The sequence below is a fragment of the Orbicella faveolata genome, unplaced genomic scaffold (assembly GCF_042242905.1).
Source record: "Orbicella faveolata isolate gen_17 unplaced genomic scaffold, um_ofav_v1 contig_2, whole genome shotgun sequence".
Taxonomy (NCBI): Eukaryota; Metazoa; Cnidaria; class Anthozoa; order Scleractinia; family Merulinidae; genus Orbicella; species Orbicella faveolata.
This window is the reverse complement of record NW_028301547.1, coordinates 10,342,902-10,362,625: the sequence shown is the minus strand read 5'-3', so window position 1 is coordinate 10,362,625 and position 19,724 is coordinate 10,342,902. Positions and strand designations below refer to the sequence as shown.

The 19,724-nt window shown below is 37.6% G+C and overlaps 3 protein-coding genes across 4 annotated transcripts; 1 reads left to right on the top strand and 2 right to left on the bottom strand.

The window, feature by feature from the left end:
- The first annotated feature begins 677 nt into the window (after positions 1–677).
- On the top strand, positions 678–11,185 carry LOC110044383 (serine/threonine-protein phosphatase 2A regulatory subunit B'' subunit gamma-like). Its single transcript, XM_020749924.2, has 20 exons — positions 678–863; positions 999–1,126; positions 1,692–1,796; positions 2,761–2,817; positions 3,141–3,196; positions 3,288–3,344; positions 3,790–3,830; positions 4,335–4,405; positions 4,866–4,910; positions 5,443–5,530; positions 5,958–6,013; positions 6,718–6,793; positions 7,343–7,403; positions 7,513–7,588; positions 8,307–8,363; positions 8,483–8,518; positions 9,060–9,104; positions 9,245–9,304; positions 9,527–9,594; positions 10,762–11,185. The coding sequence occupies exons 1-20, from the start codon at positions 794–796 to the stop codon at positions 10,859–10,861; spliced, it is 1,353 nt and encodes a 450-aa protein (XP_020605583.2). The 5' UTR covers positions 678–793; the 3' UTR covers positions 10,862–11,185.
- On the bottom strand, positions 11,175–14,660 carry LOC110044380 (transmembrane protein 183-like). 2 transcript variants are annotated; one of them, XM_020749922.2, is made up of 3 exons: positions 14,386–14,660; positions 13,503–13,586; positions 11,175–12,844 (listed from the first exon to the last, which is right to left on the bottom strand). In XM_020749922.2, the coding sequence occupies exons 1-3, from the start codon at positions 14,468–14,470 to the stop codon at positions 11,925–11,927; spliced, it is 1,089 nt and encodes a 362-aa protein (XP_020605581.2). In that variant the 5' UTR covers positions 14,471–14,660; the 3' UTR covers positions 11,175–11,924. The 2 variants fall into 2 exon arrangements, with proteins under 2 accessions (XP_020605581.2, XP_020605580.2); XM_020749921.2 differs by having other exon boundaries at positions 11,175–12,847; positions 14,386–14,654.
- Positions 14,661–15,272: 612 nt separating this feature from the next.
- On the bottom strand, positions 15,273–18,713 carry LOC110044364 (uncharacterized). Its single transcript, XM_020749904.2, has 2 exons — positions 18,595–18,713; positions 15,273–16,612 (listed from the first exon to the last, which is right to left on the bottom strand). Exon 2 carries the CDS (start codon positions 16,603–16,605, stop codon positions 15,895–15,897), a length of 711 nt encoding a protein of 236 aa, XP_020605563.2. The 5' UTR covers positions 16,606–16,612; positions 18,595–18,713; the 3' UTR covers positions 15,273–15,894.
- Positions 18,714–19,724: the final 1,011 nt, after the last annotated feature.

Genomic DNA, 19,724 nt, shown 5'->3' with positions numbered 1-19,724 from the left:
CTGCCTTGCTTCCGCTCCGTTATTCTTCGTGCTGGTCTACTTTCCATCGTCTAACAGAACTTGCAGTCAACTTTTCTTTTCCTAATCACCAATAAAAGCGACTTGGGGTTCTAATTTATCTTCAAAATCATTTAGCTATCATCACGCCTGCGTGATCAAGAGCACTTTGATTATTACTTATCACAGTTTGGGACCCTTTTTAAAGCGCTTAGTCTTGCTAAAAATAATTAAAAAATAGTCTCGGCGTCTCGGCTACGATATGATTGAAATATAAATTTCTAAAAATTGGCTTTTAAAGCCACACTTACCTAAATGAAACCTGAATAGCGGAAAGACTAATTGAGATCTTTAAATATTTCTTAAGAAACTATTTAGCTGCTTTGACATGCACGTGAAAGCGCGTGCTTGACGCGGTGAACATCTTCAGAAAGCTTAGCTATTGGTTATTTCCGATTTCTTTCAATTAGCCACGTTTTGTTTCTCTAAGCTACAAATTATCGCGTGCTTTTCAAGAATGGCTCGGTGTAAAAACTTGAAGTGGTTTAAGCCTTATCCTGAAGTTGTTTCAGAGCCGGAGGTGAAGGTATTTACATACTTCTGGTCAAACACGACCACCCGTGACTTTTAATTCCTCTTACATGACGCCTTTGTCCCCAGTTTCCTCCTTATCTTCAATCCCATAATCCGCTGCAACTTCGTCATCTTCTAAAATAAAACATGGCGGGAGCAGGGAAGAAAATTTTTTTGGAGTTTATTTTTCATTTTAGAAGTTCATGAGGCTTTACCCAGTGAAATGAGTGCAACAGGATGGGCTGAATCGCTACGAAGGTTTAACGAGAGGAAGAAGGCGGAGAAAGAAGAAAGTACAATGATTTACAATATTTTTCGCCGCTTTCGGTTAACCAGTGTTTTCGTCTTTTCGAAGCAGTATTAGTGCATTTTCTGCACCACTTTTACTTAATAGCCACTCTATTACCTTACCTTGTTAATGTTTGTAGAAGCCGATGATCTAGATCAAAGTACTCCCAGTGAGACAGAACTTTTTACCAAATACTACAATGAATGGAAAGGAGCTGGAAAAGTCAAAACCAAGAGCTATGATGCTATTCCCAGGTTTTATTTCAAGGTAGATGAATTTTGACACGTTACATGTGATTCAAACTAACTTGTAACACACTGTACGAGTAGCTATAATGATGCATGCCACTTCCATGAAAATGAATCAACTTCTGGCAGAAAATTCAGTAATAACAAATTAAACTGCCTACATCTTAAACCTGTCCCTTGGATGGTTTGCTTTCATTATCATCATCTTAATTAAGTAATTAGGCATCACACCAACTCATAAACCGATGAGAAAAAAAAAAAGCACATAAAAATCCATAAAAAAAATGATATATTAGCCTGTTCAATCTTAAATTTTTTAAATCAAAAGATTGTTGTAAAACACAGTTAGCGACATAAGCACAGTTTAGCCTCTCTAAGTGGTCTCTGAGGTAGAAAATCACAAAGTGACCTTTTTTGTCAATTCTTTAATCCCCCAACATCTCTTTCTTGGATCCCTTTTCATAAAGCACAGATCTTGATCTGATCTCCAAATTAATGCAGCTAGCAGTGTTCATAGATGGGCATTAGGCAAGTTATGTAATAGGGACCAACACTGTAATGTTTTCTTCTCCTCTACTCTCTAGCTTCCTTCAGAAGATGAGGTTTTGTTACAGAAGTTAAGAGAGGAGTCAAGAGCTGTATTTCTTCAGAGGAAAAGTAGAGAGCTCCTTGACAATGATGAACTTCAGGTTGGAAAATATTTTATCATGGACAGTTGAACCTCTCCATATGGACACCTCTCTAATATGGACAGTTTCCCATGTACCAACAACATTCTCATGCATTTCCTCTCAAAAAACCTCATAAACATTACAGACCCTCTCTAAAACAGACAACGGACACTAAATCTTGGCCCTGGGAAGCAAATGCACAGAAATTAAACCTCTTTATTATGGACACTCCAGGGACCAGGTGTCAATAATTTGCAGTATGTGCCATTTCCTGTTGGCAGTTACAGAAACATTCACACGAATTGATACCAATACCAGAACATGCCAAAATGTCACTTTTGGGCATGATTTTAGTTACTTAATACTCTAAACTGTCAGTGGAGACTTAACATGATGTCATCATAATTGTTGGGAATTGTATTCAGTGAGTTGTAGGCTTAAACTCCAAATTAATAAGTGAACTATTTAATGAACCACCCACGTAATCCGGCACACACAATAAACGACGAATCACAATGGCTAAAAACAGTGAAGAAGCTAGACTCTAAACTCCAAAAACAGCAGTAAGGCTGGCCTAAAATCTTAAACACGGCAAGAAAATACAACAAAGATGGAAATCTGCAAAATTACAACAGCGATGTTCAAATGTATGCGTGAGCACACTCTGAGCCACGATTGGCTAGTTAAAACCACCTGAAGTTATGCACGTGGAGAAAAAGTCGTACTAAGGTGAGAGGGGTGAGTTCAGAGTTTGTAAAGTTCAAAACAATAGTGACCTCGCCAATAGTGAATACAGACACATCTCTAATACGAACACTTTGTCTCTTCGGTCTCTGTATTAGAGAGGTTTGACTGTACACTGTCGCATTGTTTTAATTGTTCTGATTAGTTATATCATTTATCCATTTGTACATTTGATTTGTCCTTTTGATTTTCTTGTGGTGATTTCATGATTTTGCTAATTACACCTGTCCTGTTTTAGAACCTGTGGTTTTTACTCGATAAACATCATACACCACCTGTGTTTGGAGATGAACAGGTATTAATTTAAGAAAGTTTACTAGATTAAATCAACCAAATATTTTTCAATTATTGCCATTGTAAATGGACTTGTAAACATGTTTTTTCTATCATGTAGCAATATTGCATTGGTACTTGTCTATAAAGCATCTTTTGAAATAGAAATGTCATCATTTATGATTCTGTTTTTTTCAATCATTTTTGGCAATAAAATATCTAGGGATTGTTACCTTGGCTAGTTTGAAGTCATTTTAGTACAATGTTAGTGATAATGTTTAATATTATTTTGTTGCTAACTGAAAGAACTTTGCTTTGTTTTGTTTGTGTGCTGTCGTTTTTTAGATGATCAACTATGAAGACTTCTTAAAAGTTGCTGGAGAGGCTGGTGAAAAATGCAGGTAGTAACACTATACAGTGTGCAAGGAAAATAATTTTGCCTTTTTGCGTGGTAGTTTGCTAAGATATTCTCATTTTTTTTTTTCATGACAGGCCCTTCTTCAGTGCAACTGTTTTTGCCAAATTATTTCAGCAGGATCCTTTTGGGAGGTGAGGGAGTAAAACATCACATAAACATTCCCATTGCCATGACTGATCAAGCATTTTATTTTGAAAAATGGAGAGATTCAACAGATGAATATAAAATTTCTAAGACAAATAAAAGCGTTTTAGAACCAAATGCACAGACCACGTTATCTGTTATCTATTGAAATCAAAATGGTCATGTAAGCAAATGTCTCCCACTGTTGCATATCTTTGTGAAGGTCAAGGAAGAATAGTAAACCAAGGTACAGTAGAATGGAAAAATGTGCAGTGTCAAAGCATTTAATTTATCAATACCAAGTGCTATTTAAGGCAACTTTTTCATTTGGTTTCATAGGCACTCTAAATACTACACTCAATTGTACAGTGTAGCTCAATAGTTTTGAGATCATAATGCTGAAATAACTTTTTTTCTATAAAATTTCTTTTATCATCACTTCTAAAATTTCAGGATCTCTATCATGCAGTTTTTTAACTATGTCATGCGAAAAGGTAGGTTGATAAAGCAAAGCTGTATTGAACCTATTGTTATAATGTGGAAGCTAAAAACAGTGCATGCAGATTACAACTGGCCGAGTAAATTAGTCTTTCCTTTTCAAAACAAAGAGCTGTGGGTAACTATCATTGTAAATACGGAAAATGTACTTTAACCTTCTGAAAAACAAACAAACAAGGCTTAGCCTAGTAGCTTCATTTTCCTGTTGGCGATAGTCAGCATTTCACTACATCACTTTGATTATGAATATGAGTCCAACATAGTGTGACATAGCTTACCGTACCGTTTGTACCTCATTGGCTGTAGCACATAATTATCCTGGGCTGATTATTTTTCAATACTAATAAGCATTTTATGACACAGTTTGTGTGGAAAATGGTAAGGGAATGAAATGAATTTTTAAAGATTAGTGAATAACAAGGCATTTTAGGGGGATGATAATGTTTAAATTGAATCCCACATTGCCATTACAGTATCTGAGTTTGGACTTTTCTTTTCAGTTTGGCTTCATCAAACCAGAATAGGCCTAAGTCTATATGATGTTGCCGGACAAGGATACCTGAAAGAGTCGGTAAGCTTGCAGTAGTTTGTGTGATGGTTGTGAACTAGTGGAAACTAGTAATCTAAGCAAGTGTATTCTGAAAGTTAGTTACTCAGTGTTCTTGAAGTTTTCCAATGACAGTTTAGAGTAATGAAAGTGGTATTTATCACACTGAGAACAGCTGTATTCTTCTTGATAAACTAGAGCCATAGTTTTCGGAAAGTAGAAATTATCTCTAAATTAACATGGTGTGCTGGAAATCAGCACATTTCCTTCTGAGTGTTCAAAGTCCTGGGAAGGAAATGGGGATTACATGTTGAGGTAAAGAAAAATTATTTGACGTCATTGGAATTCAAACCCATTACCGCTGGAATAGATCACTGTAAGTTGCTCTATTGACTGAGCTAACTAGTTGGTATGCATGATCGCTTGATGGTTTGATTGTTGGGACTTTCTATGGTTAATTGATCTGTTTCTTTCGCTTTTTCAGGACCTTGAAAATTACATACTGGAGTTAATTCCAACATTACCACAGGTATGACAACTTGATTAAAAATGATAAATTTATACTTAAGTTAGGAAAATGGTTCTATGCTTGCCGGACCTTAGCGTGGCATAGGCTGGTTGTCTTCTTTGTTTTCTGTGGGTCAGGGAACTGAATGTTGAATATACATGTATATTGCCAGTACAGCAGAAATGATGGTAATATTGTGAAGAACAGCTCCTGAAACAACCTGTCAGCTGACTGTTGGCCCTCTGTTGGCCTTCTGTCAGTTGTCTGTTGTCAGTTGATGCCACTCAGAAACCTGGGTTTTTTTTGCATACGTTATTTCTCGAAAACGAAATGCAAATCAACAAAAACAATTACGCAATGATGCTTTTCATGTCAAAACAAGTCAGTCTACCAAAAATTAGCTCTATACGCCCTTTTAGCACGAAAGCCTTCAATTAATCTATTTTTTGTAGATTGTGACCCAAATTGCATTTCCAAATTTAGAATGGCATCACAGTTTGTGATCACAGTCTCATGTGTAATTGCCAGCAGTAAAACATTGTTTTTCTTGCAGTTGGATGGCCTTGAGAAATCATTTTATTCCTTCTACGTCTGTACTGCTGTAAGAAAATTTTTCTTCTTTTTGGACCCTCTCAGGACAGGTGAGGAAGTAGTGAAATTTCTTCATTGATCTCTATTCCTTTTCATATACCAGTAATGTCTGCAAACAAGGAAAGTAATGCTAGTTTGGAAAATTCTTGGTCTCAATATGTAAATTGCAGGTGCAGGTCAAGTGCCTCAGTAATGTCAGAAGCCTGGCGATGCACTATAACCCAAACGTCCTGGTTGTGGCTAGAACTTCCTGCAACCTAGCCGTGAGCTCCCAGCTACATGTAGCATGCACACACTCACACATGCAATGAATGATATTTCAGCAAAAGAGCTGAATAAAAGGCTCTGTTGGGAACACAACAAAAATGTGTAAGCCTGGCTACTCACTAACACCATGCTCAAAGATAAGCCAAGCTACAAGCATACAGTGTTCAGCTGAGTGAGTCTCACTAATGTTCAGCCCTTTCTTTTGTACAGGAAAGATCAAGATTCAAGACATCCTAGCTTGTAGTTTCCTGGATGATCTCCTTGAGGTATGCTATTAATCAATCAATCAATCAATCAATTAATCAGTCAGTCAGTCAGTCAGTCAATCAGTTAGTCCATCAGTCAGTCTGTCTGTCCATCTGTCAATTCTTCTGTCCGTCTGTCAGTTCATCAGTCTGTCAGTGAGTCAATCAAATGCCTTTGTAAGCACGAACATGTGATGCTGGAACATGCTCTAATTGGGTGTCAAACGTGGCATGATTGTTCATCAAACATTTGAAGTTTAGCAGACTGTAGCGCAAACTTTCGTGTTCAAAGTTCAGCACATGAAATTGATCCTGACTTGTGTCAATATGCACGCGCCTTTTGCGAAAGTGGTTTTACTTCTAGTATAGCCATGAAATATTGGCAGGGGCAAGACTTTCAGAGTTTTTCAGAGTGCAAATGTTTGCATTGCAGTCTGTTAAACTTCAAATGTTTGATGACCAATCATGCTCCCTTTTCCACCCAATTAGATCATGTTTCGGCGTCGCATGTTCAAGCTTAGATGCAAGCAACAGTGAAAAACTCAATAAATCAGTCAGTCAGCCCATCAGACATTCAATCAGTCTGTCTGTCCAGCTGTCCATCAGTCAGTCAGTCAGTCAGTTGGTTTGCCACTCAATCAGTAGTTTCAAATTTAATATTTTTAATGTGATTACCATATCTCAAGTTTGTTCTATTAAGATTGTTTTGTATTGTTTGGTTGTAGCTGAGAGATGAAGACTTGTCAAAAGAGCAACAAGATGCTAACTGGTTCTCAGCCCCGTCAGCACTTAGAGTTTATGGTGAGAAATGCTCATAATACATGCATGTATTCAACAAGGAATAATGCAATGTTATTATACCAGTAAACCATGTGATATGTTCTGTCACCATCGAACTAACAAAGTCATTCCTATATCCATCTTTCTGGGGGACAGCAGAAAATAATAACATTCATGTTTACACTCTCATGGGTCCCAGTATTCTAACTTCTTGATGATGTTGCTTTTAACTGACAGAATCAGTATGAATTATCTTCAAAGTAATATGAATTACAAATACTTGGTGATGTGTTATACACAAGTTAGAATAATGGTAGCAGCAGCCTTATGTTTCCCCCTCGATTGCAGTGGCAAATCCAGGCTTTGAGCTAAGGCAGCGGGGAGGGGGGGGGGGGGGTGTTTTACTTGCCCTGCTGGCTTTTCTTCCTTCAGTCATTTCTTCTTTTTTCACCCAAAATATGGGGGGGGGGGGGGGCAGGCCCCCTGGGCCCCTCCCCTAGATGCACCACTGGGTTGTTTCATGATATTCTGCAAAAGTTGCTGATAATCTTTTTATCATTATTTTTGTAGGTCAATATTTAAGTCTTGATACTGATCACAATGGAATGTTGAGTAAAGAAGAATTGGCAAGGTAATTATTACTCACAAGGATATAAAATTAGTTTGTATTATTTATTTTTAGATTTTTATTAGTAGATTTTATCACCTTCTCACTCATATTAAATATTTTTGCTTTATAGATATGGTTCAGGAACATTAACAAAGGTTTTTGTGGACAGGGTGTTTCAGGAGTGTTTAACTTATGATGGAGAAATGGTCAGTATCCTAACTGTCAATTAAACCATCTGTTAACAACTGCCTTGCAAAGTGGTGCTTGGGTGCCTGAGGCATCCAGGAGCTTCCACTATTAATGGAGACCGCTCCCATGGCTGGCAAATCCTGGCAACCTAGCCATGAGCCCCCACGTGGAAGGGAGAAAGCAGGCACCCGTCACACTGATGAAACAGCGGAAAGAGAAGGGAGGGACAGGGGAGGGGAAACAACCTCTGAGCAGAGTCCCTGTGCTTGAGACTCAGATGCTTGAGGAAAGCGCTGACAATTGTAAAACTACTTGAACACCTTGTGGCCCAAGAGCATGTGGAAACCTGGCACATGCGCAGATCTAAATGCCCACTGACTGCAAAGGCAAGACTTGTGCTCCTTGTTGTTAACTCTGTTAAATTGCATTTAACTGCGTTGTATTTCATTACGATAACAAAACAAAAATTTGCCCAGCCATAATGATTGTAAATGTTTTACATTATTACACCAAAGAACTCTTTGTTTTGATAGCCAGTAAAACGTCTGGTGTACTTCGCACTTTAGTAACAGTATACAATGTTACATGAGATATAGCCTGTAAAAACAGCTTACGAGTTCTCATTGTTGCTGACTGATGAGAAGATGGCGTGACTGTATTATTTTGCATTTGTATTGAGGTTTTACTATTAAATGAAAATTCTTTGATTAAATCAAAGTATTTTTGTTCATTTAGGATTACAAGACATACTTGGATTTTGTCCTTGCATTGGAAAATAGAAAAGAACCACAGGTTAGTGTATGGCTTTGTCTAAGGCTGAAGACAATAAAAATATTATTAGTTACTGAAGGGGAAAAACCTGTTTTTAGCCTGCTTACTTACAACGTGCTTTTCTTTTCAATGTTTATCAGGCTTTGCAGTACATGTTTAGAATCTTGGATGTTCAGGTATGTTTGCAGTATAAGGTGTACAGAACATATTAATTTCATTTTTTAAATAGATTTGTGAAGGTTTTGTTCAAAAGTGCTAAGATGGTGCAAGATAATAGCCAGAAGTATTCAAGTTTGTCTTGCTGTGTCCAAAATGGTATCTAATAGCAGACTTTCAGTGATTTTTTTGCCAGAAAAAGAAAGCTTTAATCTGAGAATGAAATAGATACTATAGATACACTTCTCCATCAGCATCATCTCAGGGCTTGAATTCCAGCTTGCCCTTTGGACAAGTAGCTCTCAAATTTTGCTTTCCCTGGGAAAGTCTTAGTTTGCTCTTTTAATGATTTAGTTGGCAGTTGACTTGCTTGATCCCTTGCCCATAGGGCAAGTGAGAATGAAAAGTTACTTGCCCAAAAGGAAAATCTACTTGTCTGGGACAATGGGATGGCACTTTTTTCAAGCCCTGCATCTTAGGAAGTTATCAAATGTTGGAATCTTAAGTTTTTTCGTTCCAGGATTAAAATTAATATTAAAACTTTATGTTCCTTCATTTCAGGCTTTGGGGCATCTGAACATCTTCTCATTAAACTACTTCTTTAGGGTGAGGTTTTCAATTGTTGATTTATAACTACACTGTTTCCCAACTGTAATCCATTAAAAAAACTTATTTTGCTCTATTAAAGAACTCTACATGTCTTTTTAAGTTGCCTCTCACAAATTTTGTTTGAATCTTTCACAAAGGAAATTCAAGAGGAGATGAAGAAGCACGGCCATGAACCAGTGAAGTTTCTTGATGTGAAGGTAAACAATATTAAATACTACTTATTAACTTATGTCCTGATAATTAAATAAAGGAATGCTTTGTATAACTTATTGTTATGTTACTAATTGATTATCAAATACTCAGCTCACAATAATGAAACTAAAGACCCAGGAACCATGTTTCCTCAAAGCCAGCTTTGACTTGTGTCAATAAAGCACTCCACCAAAAATTGTATGGCAGTGATGTCTTTTGTCTTGCAGGATGAGATTTTTGATATGGTCAAGCCTACAGACCCTTACAGGATTAGTCTACAAGATCTTGTTAACAGGTCAGTGAAGTATATAGAGCTTGATGTTGCAACCGCTGGGGTCACCAATGCAGCCAATTTTTTTCACTGGCGACTAACTTTTCACTGAAATACTTTTGCTGGTGACTAAATCTGAAAACTTAGGGGCTAGCTGGTCCCAAGGTTTTTTCCTGAAAGTTGAACCCTGGTTTACAAGTGTTATCTCTTTAAGTGACTTCAGCACTGTAGCCTGTTACACAGGCCAACTTCTGTGAAATTTTTCATACAATTTTGTTGCACAGTCAGACACACAATGCATCAAAAATTGCTTGGCGTAATTCCCCTGGAAACGAACATCTGGAAATGTTTCTTTGCAGGATAACCCTTTTTTCAATGATTACAGGAACAGTGTGCTCAGTGAATTTAGGTGTTTAGTAACATCTCTGGCACTCTACAACTTGCCTTGCAATAACATGACACAATTGCTGGCCAAGTTGCTTGAAATGTTGCTTTAAAACATATTTTCAAAATATCACAACATTGCAGTTTATGGTAGATTTTCAAGAAGTACACCACAACTACTGTAGGCATATGACAGTTTCATGTTCAACTAATACAATCTTTAAGACGTAGACGAGATTTTCCTTGTCTCTAATCAAGTTATAGAAACAGGAATGAAGGTTGGGAGAACAAGAAAACGGTGTGGGAACGTGGGCCACAGCCGAGTGACTCCACAGCATTTTTGAGTTCTCCCAAGCTTTCACAAGTGTTTCTACAGTTTGATAAAAACAAGAGAGGATATTTTCTTTTTCTTTAGTGCCACTTTTTTGATTATCTTAATGTTATTTCTCTTTGCTCACTATCACTATATCAACACTTAGTGTTAAAATTGTTCTGTGTTTCTTTATGCCTTCGGTATAAATCGACTAGCATTCTATCATGAATGCCGTTCTCTGATTGGCTACGCTACTCCCCATCTATTCTGAGATAGACAGTGAGTAGCGTAACAATGTGCCCTTGTTAACAAAGTTATTATGGCCGCTTCTTGGCGTTTTTTAAGTATCCTTGAAGAGGATTTAGATAAAGAATGACTGGTAGGTTTATACTAAAACAATTAGATTATTTGCTCTCAATTTTCTAATTGTTTAATTGTAGTATGCCTTTAAGCAAACACTTTCCGGCAGGATATTTTCTAATATCTTTTAACAGTGGCCAAGGAGAGACAGTGACAAGTATTCTGATTGACTTGAATGGCTTCTGGACTTACGAAAACAGAGAGTTGCTGGTACAAGATGTGAATAATGAATAAAAAAGATCAGTCTCACACCACTGCTGAAGTTCAAATCAGGATTGAGCCAACCCAGGATTAGTGTAAACTTTAAAAAAAATTGTTAAGTTATCAGCAGTGCTTTCAATAAGATCTGGGACTTGGTGGAGCTCTGGCAGGTGTGCTGATGTGAATTGCCATCTACATGTATGAAGATGGAAGTCCGCAGTTTTGCTTCTGTTAACTCTTAATCTTGGATAAGTATTGATCAGCTTTTGAACAACAATGAGCCTTGGGCGAATTAGAGGCATATTTGTACAAAGTAAAATCATTTAAATAAATACATTTCACACTATTGTAATTTAACTACTGTTTAATCTTTTTTGAAAATCCAGACCTTGTTGTTGGTTCATACATGGAATTGTATGATAACACCTTAATTTATTTGCTTGCTACAATGAAATAATATACTTCTAAATTTGTAAATTTTAGCATCACTAAACTACATTGTGGCTTGGAGCTAGAAACTGAAAATCTTGTTTTCTCTCTGAAACAAAACAGATATTAACCCTCATCTTTGTATGTGTTTATTAGGTTTACTAACAAAATGGTCTCCTTAGTTCTTTTGCCTGCACTTTTTCCCCTTCCTTAATTTCCCCTTTAGCTTTTAGAGATCATTGCAACAAGGACTGAAATTTCTAACATGTGCAGTGTAAATTTGTACCTTTTTTCTGCACTCTATTATTTTCAGCATACTGCTTACAAATGGCAAATACAGACATGTATCAAGTTCAATGTGGAATGTAAACCACGTACCGAACCAGTGAATTAACCAGCCATTATCCTTTATTGTATCATGCACAGGTCAAAACAAAACCATGCAATTTACAGTGGATTACTTTGTGTACACAAACAGAAACTGAAAAAGTCAAATTAAATTTGTTGATCCCTAAATATATTTTTTTTCACAACTGACATAAATGACCTGTATGCAATGTCTTACTTCTCTTCTGCTCACTTTAACTATTTCCGTACTATGTCTTTGATCCATCTTGAACTATGTATTTAATAAATTTAACAGTCAAATTCTGTGAGTGAAGTACATTTACAATGTATCTTCACAATGAGGATAAAGTGGACTCCACCAATTAATTACTTTGACATCACATGCTGGATCTAAAACCACAGTAGTTCCATCTTCCTTTCTATATCTGCCATCACTGCGTGGTGAGTGGAATGTCAACTTGATACTATTGTGTTTCATATCGTGACTTATGCCTACCAAGGCTTTAGTCAACACATGACCTTGCACTGGGTACACTGGCACAAAATTGACGCAATTAACTTGAAGAATGCAGTGATTTTCTTCAGGATTGTCAGTCAAGTCGTCCACTTGCGCAAACCATTTCTGAGAAAAATAACGTGGTTTTCTCTTTACACGAGTAGCTTTCTGGGAAAACTTGAAATAAAACACCCAGACTTTTTTAGTTTGCTTATTGCATAGCACCTGCTTGTACCACATTGATATACACATGTGCGACTCTAGTATGCTTGGATCCCGTAAACTACTGTATGACAAAATCCGGCTTCTGAATGGCTCATACCCATGGAACAGAGCTCTTATGATCCTAGCACGCAATCCAGGACGGCATTCAATTGTATCTGGCTGGAGCCTTTCAGGTAGCTTCTTTGGCTGAGTAATGTGACGGTTGTAAAGTCTTAGCCAAAATGTCCGCATGTTTGTAGCTTGTCTTGCTCCTTTACAGATCAGTGCAAACTTCTGGACATGTTCAGGACAGATGTACTTGGCTAACAAACACCACACATCTAATGGGTATATCAGTCCACACTCACTAGATTCATCACATGTAATATTATCTTTCTTCTTGTTCTTGGACCGTTTTGATCTTGACATGGTTTTTTCTGTTGATGACTCAAGTTCATCTTCTTCAGCTGATAGCGAGTCAAAGTCTGTTCTGTCATACCAGGGAATCATGTTCTCATTCTCAGCTTCACCGACCATAGCTGCTGCAAAAGAAAAATAAGTACAAACAGTCAAAGGCTGTGAATGACTGTATTAAACATTTTAAGGTCTGAGGTCTAGATAGGTCTTGCTTATGCACCACAAGGAACACAGTTATTTCTTCAAAGTTGTTCAACTCTAGTTGTTTACCACTGTTTCCAGAACAAAAGGCAACTTTTTTATTAGCAGTACACAGTGGGAGGTACAGTGGCCTCATGGTTGGTGTGCTCGTCTCTGAATCAAGTGGTCCGGGTTTGAACCCTGGCCAGGGCATTGTATTGTGTTGTTGGGCAAGACACTTTACTCTCACATGTCTTTCTCTGTGCAAGTGGATAAATGGGTACTGCCAAATTTAATGCGGTGGCAACCCTCTGATGGACTAGCATGCCATGTAGGGGGGAGTAGAAATACTCCGAGCTAGAAATACTCCGAGCTACTTCATTCTACAGAAACTGGGATAAGCTCTAGCCTAATGGGCCACTTGGCTCATATACAGACTTAACCTACCTACCTTAGCAGTACACATTGACAAGATGTAGGGAATATCCTTACAGTGTTAAAAGACCTATTTTATTTTTTCATTCTACAATTAAGTAGAATATTTATTAATTTAGCAATGTTGTTTACTCATAGCTAAGTCATGCACAGCATGTGTCATACCTGCACTCATTGAAAATCCTCTTGATGTCCGTCTAAGTGCTTCCTTTGCATCTTTCGCATTAGCAAAGTCTTCAATGGCCAGATCTGGAAAAAGACAATCAGCTTTACTTCTTGTCAGTCAGTTGTTGACTGATGGAGAGTAAAAATGGACTTTCCTGAATTGTTTTTGGGCAATCAATTTATACACCAGTATTACCCGGACAATCACACCCTACGAACTACTTATACACCAGTATGTAGTTTAATTAACGGCTGCCATTTTGAGATGTCCTTTACAAGGCTCTAGTCAGCCACACCTTTGTTTTTGTTTACATGCGAGAGTTTGGCTAATAAGCTTATATTTTATTTGGAACGTGTTGAAACCAAGGAAATCACTGTGAAACTACCAAAGATAATTAAACATACTTTCAGAAACACAACTTACAGTAAACTGTAAAGCAATAAGATTTCGCGTCACCATGCAATATCAATAATTTCGATGGCATCGAAAATGGCGGAGGCTGCTAAGGGTTCTGTAAGCTTACATCAGTTCTTCGATTGTTCTTTGTGTCCCCAAATTAGTATGGGATTTTACGAGGCTACAAGGCATTGACACATTAATAACGTTTCTATCTATCTCTCTATCTATAATTGAGCTTACTAAGACTTCAAAAAAAGAGCTTCTAAAGACTTTAACTCGCACTAGTTATACTGCCATGTGAAGATTTTTTGCTATGTTAACCTAAAGACGCATAGGCCATTTGTGATTATTTGACTTGTTAATGTATCACTACAGAGTATGTAGAGATACAAAGACCCCAAGCTGCCAATTCACCCATCATGCAAAAGATCACAACCATCAGCTCAGCTTGGAAATTAACGAAATTATATTAAGCAAGCCTACCTCCTCCGTTGACATCTTTCTCACACAATGCTTTATGAAGTTTACCAGAGCGTGGCCCTTTATTCTTGCGCTTTTTCCGAGACATAACTCTCTTAAAGCACACCTATAAAAGTTAATTAAAACTACGAATTCTTCACTTCACGGTTCCTCAACCGCCGCCATGTTGTACACGATGACTGAACTTGGTAACCTGGCATTCTCATGAAAATACGTCCGCAATACGTGGCAAGAGAATCTTAACAAATTGACGTCAGTTTTTCATGCGTCTGTCCTGTTATTGATTATGAATTTCGTCATAACATTGTCAAAGTAGCTGTGGATCTGCAGACTACTTTGACAATGTTATGACGAAATTCATTGCCAATAACAGGACAGACGCATTAAAAACTGACTTCAATTTGTTTTTTACGATAACAGTTCACTCTCACTCATTGACACATCGCATAAGTTATAAATTCATGTGTCTGTCCCCTTATTCACAATAAAAATTAACCAATGACCGCGCGAGAAATTCTGCAGTTATCGTAAAAAATCCGTTCCACAGAATTTCCCATGATTTCCGGTCACTGGAAGAGGTAGTCAAGAAATATGAGGAAATAGGGAAAGTCCTTGCCCCTTCCTCCCCAGCCATCTTTTTTTCCCTTTCCTTCCCTTCACATATGCTAGAGGAGCCTGTATGGAAACTGGGATAATTTTGCCTTTTTTCCAATGGAAAAATAATATTTGTGCTAGAGGGACTGGGAATAACAAAAAGTAGGAATGGGACTTGGGACTGGGATTGGGGCAAGAAATAGGCTAAGTTCACAGATATACACCTCTCTTATTCTCCACTCACAGTTATTCAGAAAGAGGAAGTGAATATTATTCTCCATCTTGTAGGTAGGAAATTAATTTTGCAACAAAATGACAATGTGTTTATTTCAATCTTGCCTTCACACTAAGATTGAACAAGTTCATTTTCAAAATGTCAGTGTTATTTCATAACACAAAATTCTAGGAAGGTGATACCATCTAAAGCTTAAAATCACACAATTAAAGTGAATGACAAATTACAAACACGGTTGCCTTTTAGTGGCAAAACAAGTGATTTTCAGTAAAATCCTTAATTTATTATCATTTTGCGCATATATAAAGATGTCCAGATTACAAAAATTACAATACGGTCTGCTAAATATTTAGGGCATTCATTATTAGTGATAATTTTATGAACTCTGCACGTTAGTATCAAAATATCCTGTATTTCTGCTATCACCTAAAATTAATGTAAGCTGTGCACCATTAACAGATAATCTATAAAATGTTCTACCAGTGTCGTCACTGTGCATGATTTACTGATATCACTACGTTAAATCTTACCCTGACTAGGCTGAACACTGTCAGCACCAATGTTTTATTCAAATATGAAATGACTGTCTGGTGAGACAATTGTTTGTTAGGTCTTTTATATATAGGACCGTTTGAGAGGTACATTTGCCTGCAGTGTGTCCTGTGCTTTAAAGCAAATAGTCCCTAGGGAATAGTAGTGTCTTTACGGACAGCATCTGCAAGTTCAGATTTGGCATTGCCTTCTGCATACGGTTTAGCATTTGCCAAAACTCTATCTTTATCCTGTAGAACGGCTTTTACACTGGGGTGATTCTTCACAGCTTCAGCCCACACATGATATCTTCTAAACTCATCTGTCTGAGGGATTTCAAAGCCACGGTAATGCTCCAGGATGTACATTCTGCAAGCCCATGGAGCAAACATGATGTCAACATAACCAAGCACTGTGCCTTGGAAGAAAGGGCCTGGTTCATCCATTGCCTTTGTGAACTCCAGGATAGCAGCCAGGAACTGCTCTCTGGCTTCATTTTGTATTTCTGGAGACTGCTTCAGTAGGAAACGGTAATATGGTGGTATGATCTTCTTGGAGATAAAATCTCCCCACATGCGAGCCTTGGCTCTTTGATAAGGATCTTTGGGTAGTAAGCTTTGTTCACTTGGCCAGGCTTCATCAATATATTCTATGCAGACATGACTCTCGTAGACTGATTTAGCATTGTGTACAATGACAGGTATCAGTCCACGTGGATTGACAGCCAGCCATTCTGCAGACTTATTGTAAGGATCCTGCTCTATGTACTCAAAATCCACTCCTTTTGCTAGCATTGAAATCCATGCTCTGTGTGCAAATGGGCAGAACCAGGCACAGTATAACTTGGGTTTACTTTCTGCCATGTCTTCCCTGGAAGTAATTAATAAAATATTAACTCAGGTAAGCAACACAGTAATGAAGAATTATTAACAAACAGTTTACATAATTTAACATAATTATTTCCTCTTTCTTTGAAATAGTAGAAAAATCAATACAGTCAAACCTCTGCTAACAGATATCCCTTGTAGGCAGACACCTTCCAGGCAAAAGAGGACACTTAGTAATGGGTCCCAGCCATATACAAACACTACATTTTAAATCTCCCAAATAATTAGCAGACAAGTGGAAACGATTTGTGGTCCCAAAAGGTTGTCTGCTCTTGTGAGGTTTGACTGTTACAGTAGTATTGCCCATCATGTGTCACGCGAGTTATGTTTCCCATAGTGCATATAAGTAGTACAAAAACTTTAAAATCAAGGTACCCCAGCAGCAGAATAATGTATTCATCAAATATGAGATATCAACTTCCCCCACCACCCCAAGCCTTGGCATAACCTGGGGGCATATCTAATCAATGGAAATCGATCATCGGAATGCTAATCGATTAATCAATAATACTCGATATTTTTCAATTGATTCAGTCATTTCAATCAACTGAAATCAATAATCACAATACAAAAATGCAAGCCGTATATTAATACAATCTCCTAAAGCAAAACGTGGCGTACACTCTTCATCAAAACTTACCTTACATACAGACATACATACATAAACTTTATTTGAGTGTCGGAGTATTTAGCTAAAGAGAACTAATTGGGGACACTAACATAAATACAAATATAAAATATAAAATACTAATATTATATAAAATATATAGGTAGTTAATAATTAAAAATATGTTTTATAGGTCTAATTAGTTAAAAAATAAGTTCAAGATTACTTAAATTGGTTGTATTATTATTATGTTGAGCAAGCATAGCAGCTGCATCTTCCGTCCAACACATCTGTTAGGTTCATGGCCCAAACTGCTTTTTTAAATTCACAAAGGCTTGTTTTGTTGCGAAGGTCTCTGTCTACTTCAGCTTTAATGCGTGAATCAACTTTGAAGATTAAAACCGTCATAAATTCTATTATGTTACCAGTGATGTTACACGATGTTAGTTGTCATCCATTCTGACAAAGATCAGTCAGATGCTACAACTGAACAGTTTTAACGACAGTGAATGTATCGACACAATCCTTGTCCATTTCAACAAAAAGAATAATAGTGACCAATTGATTTTCGATATTAATCAATTGATTAGTATCGATTATGATCGATTTTCATCTAGTATCGAATATATCGATTAGATACGCCCTGCATAACCTGGGCATTTGACTAGTTGGTGTGCCCCGGGGTGTCATTTTTTTCTTGTCTTACTAGTAAAATGTGAAGACTTTAGATTCAACTTTAAACAAATTCCGTGTAATGGTATTGGGTTTCTTTCTCATTTAGCCAAAAAAAAAATTTAGGATCAACACCACTTTTAAGGAAAACCCAGAAAGGTAATTAAAATACAATCACCAGCATTATAGTCTAGCATTTAAATTTATATTAGCTGGATAAATGAATGGTAAACCCACTATATTTTTTAGGGCCATTCCATTTAATATCCACATGACTGCCAACCCCCTAAGAAAAAGATCAAAGTGCCGACATGATTTTTTCAAGACCCCTCAGAAAAGAAATGCAAGGTAGCCTTGTGACTGCCTAGAGATTTTTATTAGATCTTCCCAATACTCAGCAATACTGGCCATTAGAAAATCTTAAAAGCGTCCTCGTGACCTTCGGAAATTTTCGCCTTATTCCTTATACCCCTCAGAAAATTTCGTCCACGGACCTTCCCTTCTAATTTTTAGAAAATTTCGTCAACAGTGGGGGTGTGGAAAAAAATGGAATGGCCAAGGGTCTAGAAAGTGGCGAGGACTCAAGTCCGGAGACATAGACAGAAAAGAAATGGAATAAAGCTATACCTAGCTGGGCTGCTGACAGTTAACTTGATGAAGATCAAATTAGAACTATTGAAACTTACTTCTGATACTCAGTACTATATTTTGTCGTCCGTTTTTAGCCCCAACACGTTCAATGCCTTCAAGAGTCTTCAACTTTCAATGACCCTCCTTCGTTCATTCCCAGGGCACAACGTTCTTCATCCGATAGTCATCGTCACGCAATGTTCCTCCGAGTTGCGTGACCATCACTTTCCTTTGTATTATGTCCTTCGTGTCCCTGGTCTGGTTTTACCTTGCCTGGGTTCTTACTGGTCCACGAAAAGTCGCGCAGCAAAACTGAACTTGAGTCTAAAAAAGTTTCGATTTTGCTTGATTAGCTCTAGGTTTGATTTTTTCAAATTTTTTTCCCTGTCACTTGAAATCCGGGGTACACCCCTTGGGCGTGCATAACTACTAACTCGCCTATTTGGCTTTTATGGGGATGTGTTGTCCGGAACAGGGTATACAATTATTTCACTTGGCTCTGTCCTAAACAGGGTCTGTTACCTGTCCTGAACAGGTTATCATTACATCATCAGTCCAAGGTTAGAGACATCAATGTAACCGGTCTTAACAAGGTTGTTAGTCGCCGTCAGATCATTTTCAGGGCAAGAGTTACCGGTATGCTCTTGTTGTCGCTATCCTTTAAATTTAAATTCTTTTTCCTCTTAATCAGCATCATAACAAGCACATATTGACAGAATACATCATACCAGTCAGTTTAATCTCTTTGTGTTGGATATCGTGATGACAGAAAGATGTCACTGTGTCACACAGGAACTTCATGACCTATATCTGTTGTCCTAGACAGGGCCTTAAATAGAGGGTGTTGTCCTACACAGGGCAGGGTTTTCAGAGTATTTTTTGCCTTAAATAGGACAAACTGTAGGCTGTACCCCTATACCCAAACATGGGTCAAATACCCCATTCCCCCCCCCCCCCCGACCCTCCCCAACACTATCCACCCTTTGAACACCTATCACTGGGCTTTAATCTGAGCAAAATTCAACTTATTGGGGAGGGGGCTCCCTTCCCTTTGATAGGCCTTAACATTGTAAGGGTACAGTGTACCTTTCAGTACAGAGGGTGGCAAAGGGCTCATGTATGACCTGTGATGAGGACAAAACTCAATGTGTTTCACATGAAAAGCAACGAAAAGACATACATGATA

Coding starts and splice junctions, on each gene's coding strand:
- LOC110044383 (XM_020749924.2), top strand. CDS start 794: ATGAGTGCAACAGGATGGGCTGAATCGCTACGAAGGTTTAACGAGAGG. Junction 7,589..8,306: donor TAACTTATGATGGAGAAATG/GTCAGTATCCTA, acceptor TTGTTCATTTAG/GATTACAAGACATACTTGGA. Junction 9,305..9,526: donor TGAAGTTTCTTGATGTGAAG/GTAAACAATATT, acceptor TTTGTCTTGCAG/GATGAGATTTTTGATATGGT.
- LOC110044380 (XM_020749921.2), bottom strand. CDS start 14,470: ATGTCTCGGAAAAAGCGCAAGAATAAAGGGCCACGCTCTGGTAAACTT. Junction 13,587..14,385: donor GAAAGATGTCAACGGAGGAG/GTAGGCTTGCTT, acceptor GTCTTTTTCCAG/ATCTGGCCATTGAAGACTTT. Junction 12,848..13,502: donor AGGATTTTCAATGAGTGCAG/GTATGACACATG, acceptor TTTCTTTTGCAG/CAGCTATGGTCGGTGAAGCT.
- LOC110044364 (XM_020749904.2), bottom strand. CDS start 16,605: ATGGCAGAAAGTAAACCCAAGTTATACTGTGCCTGGTTCTGCCCATTT.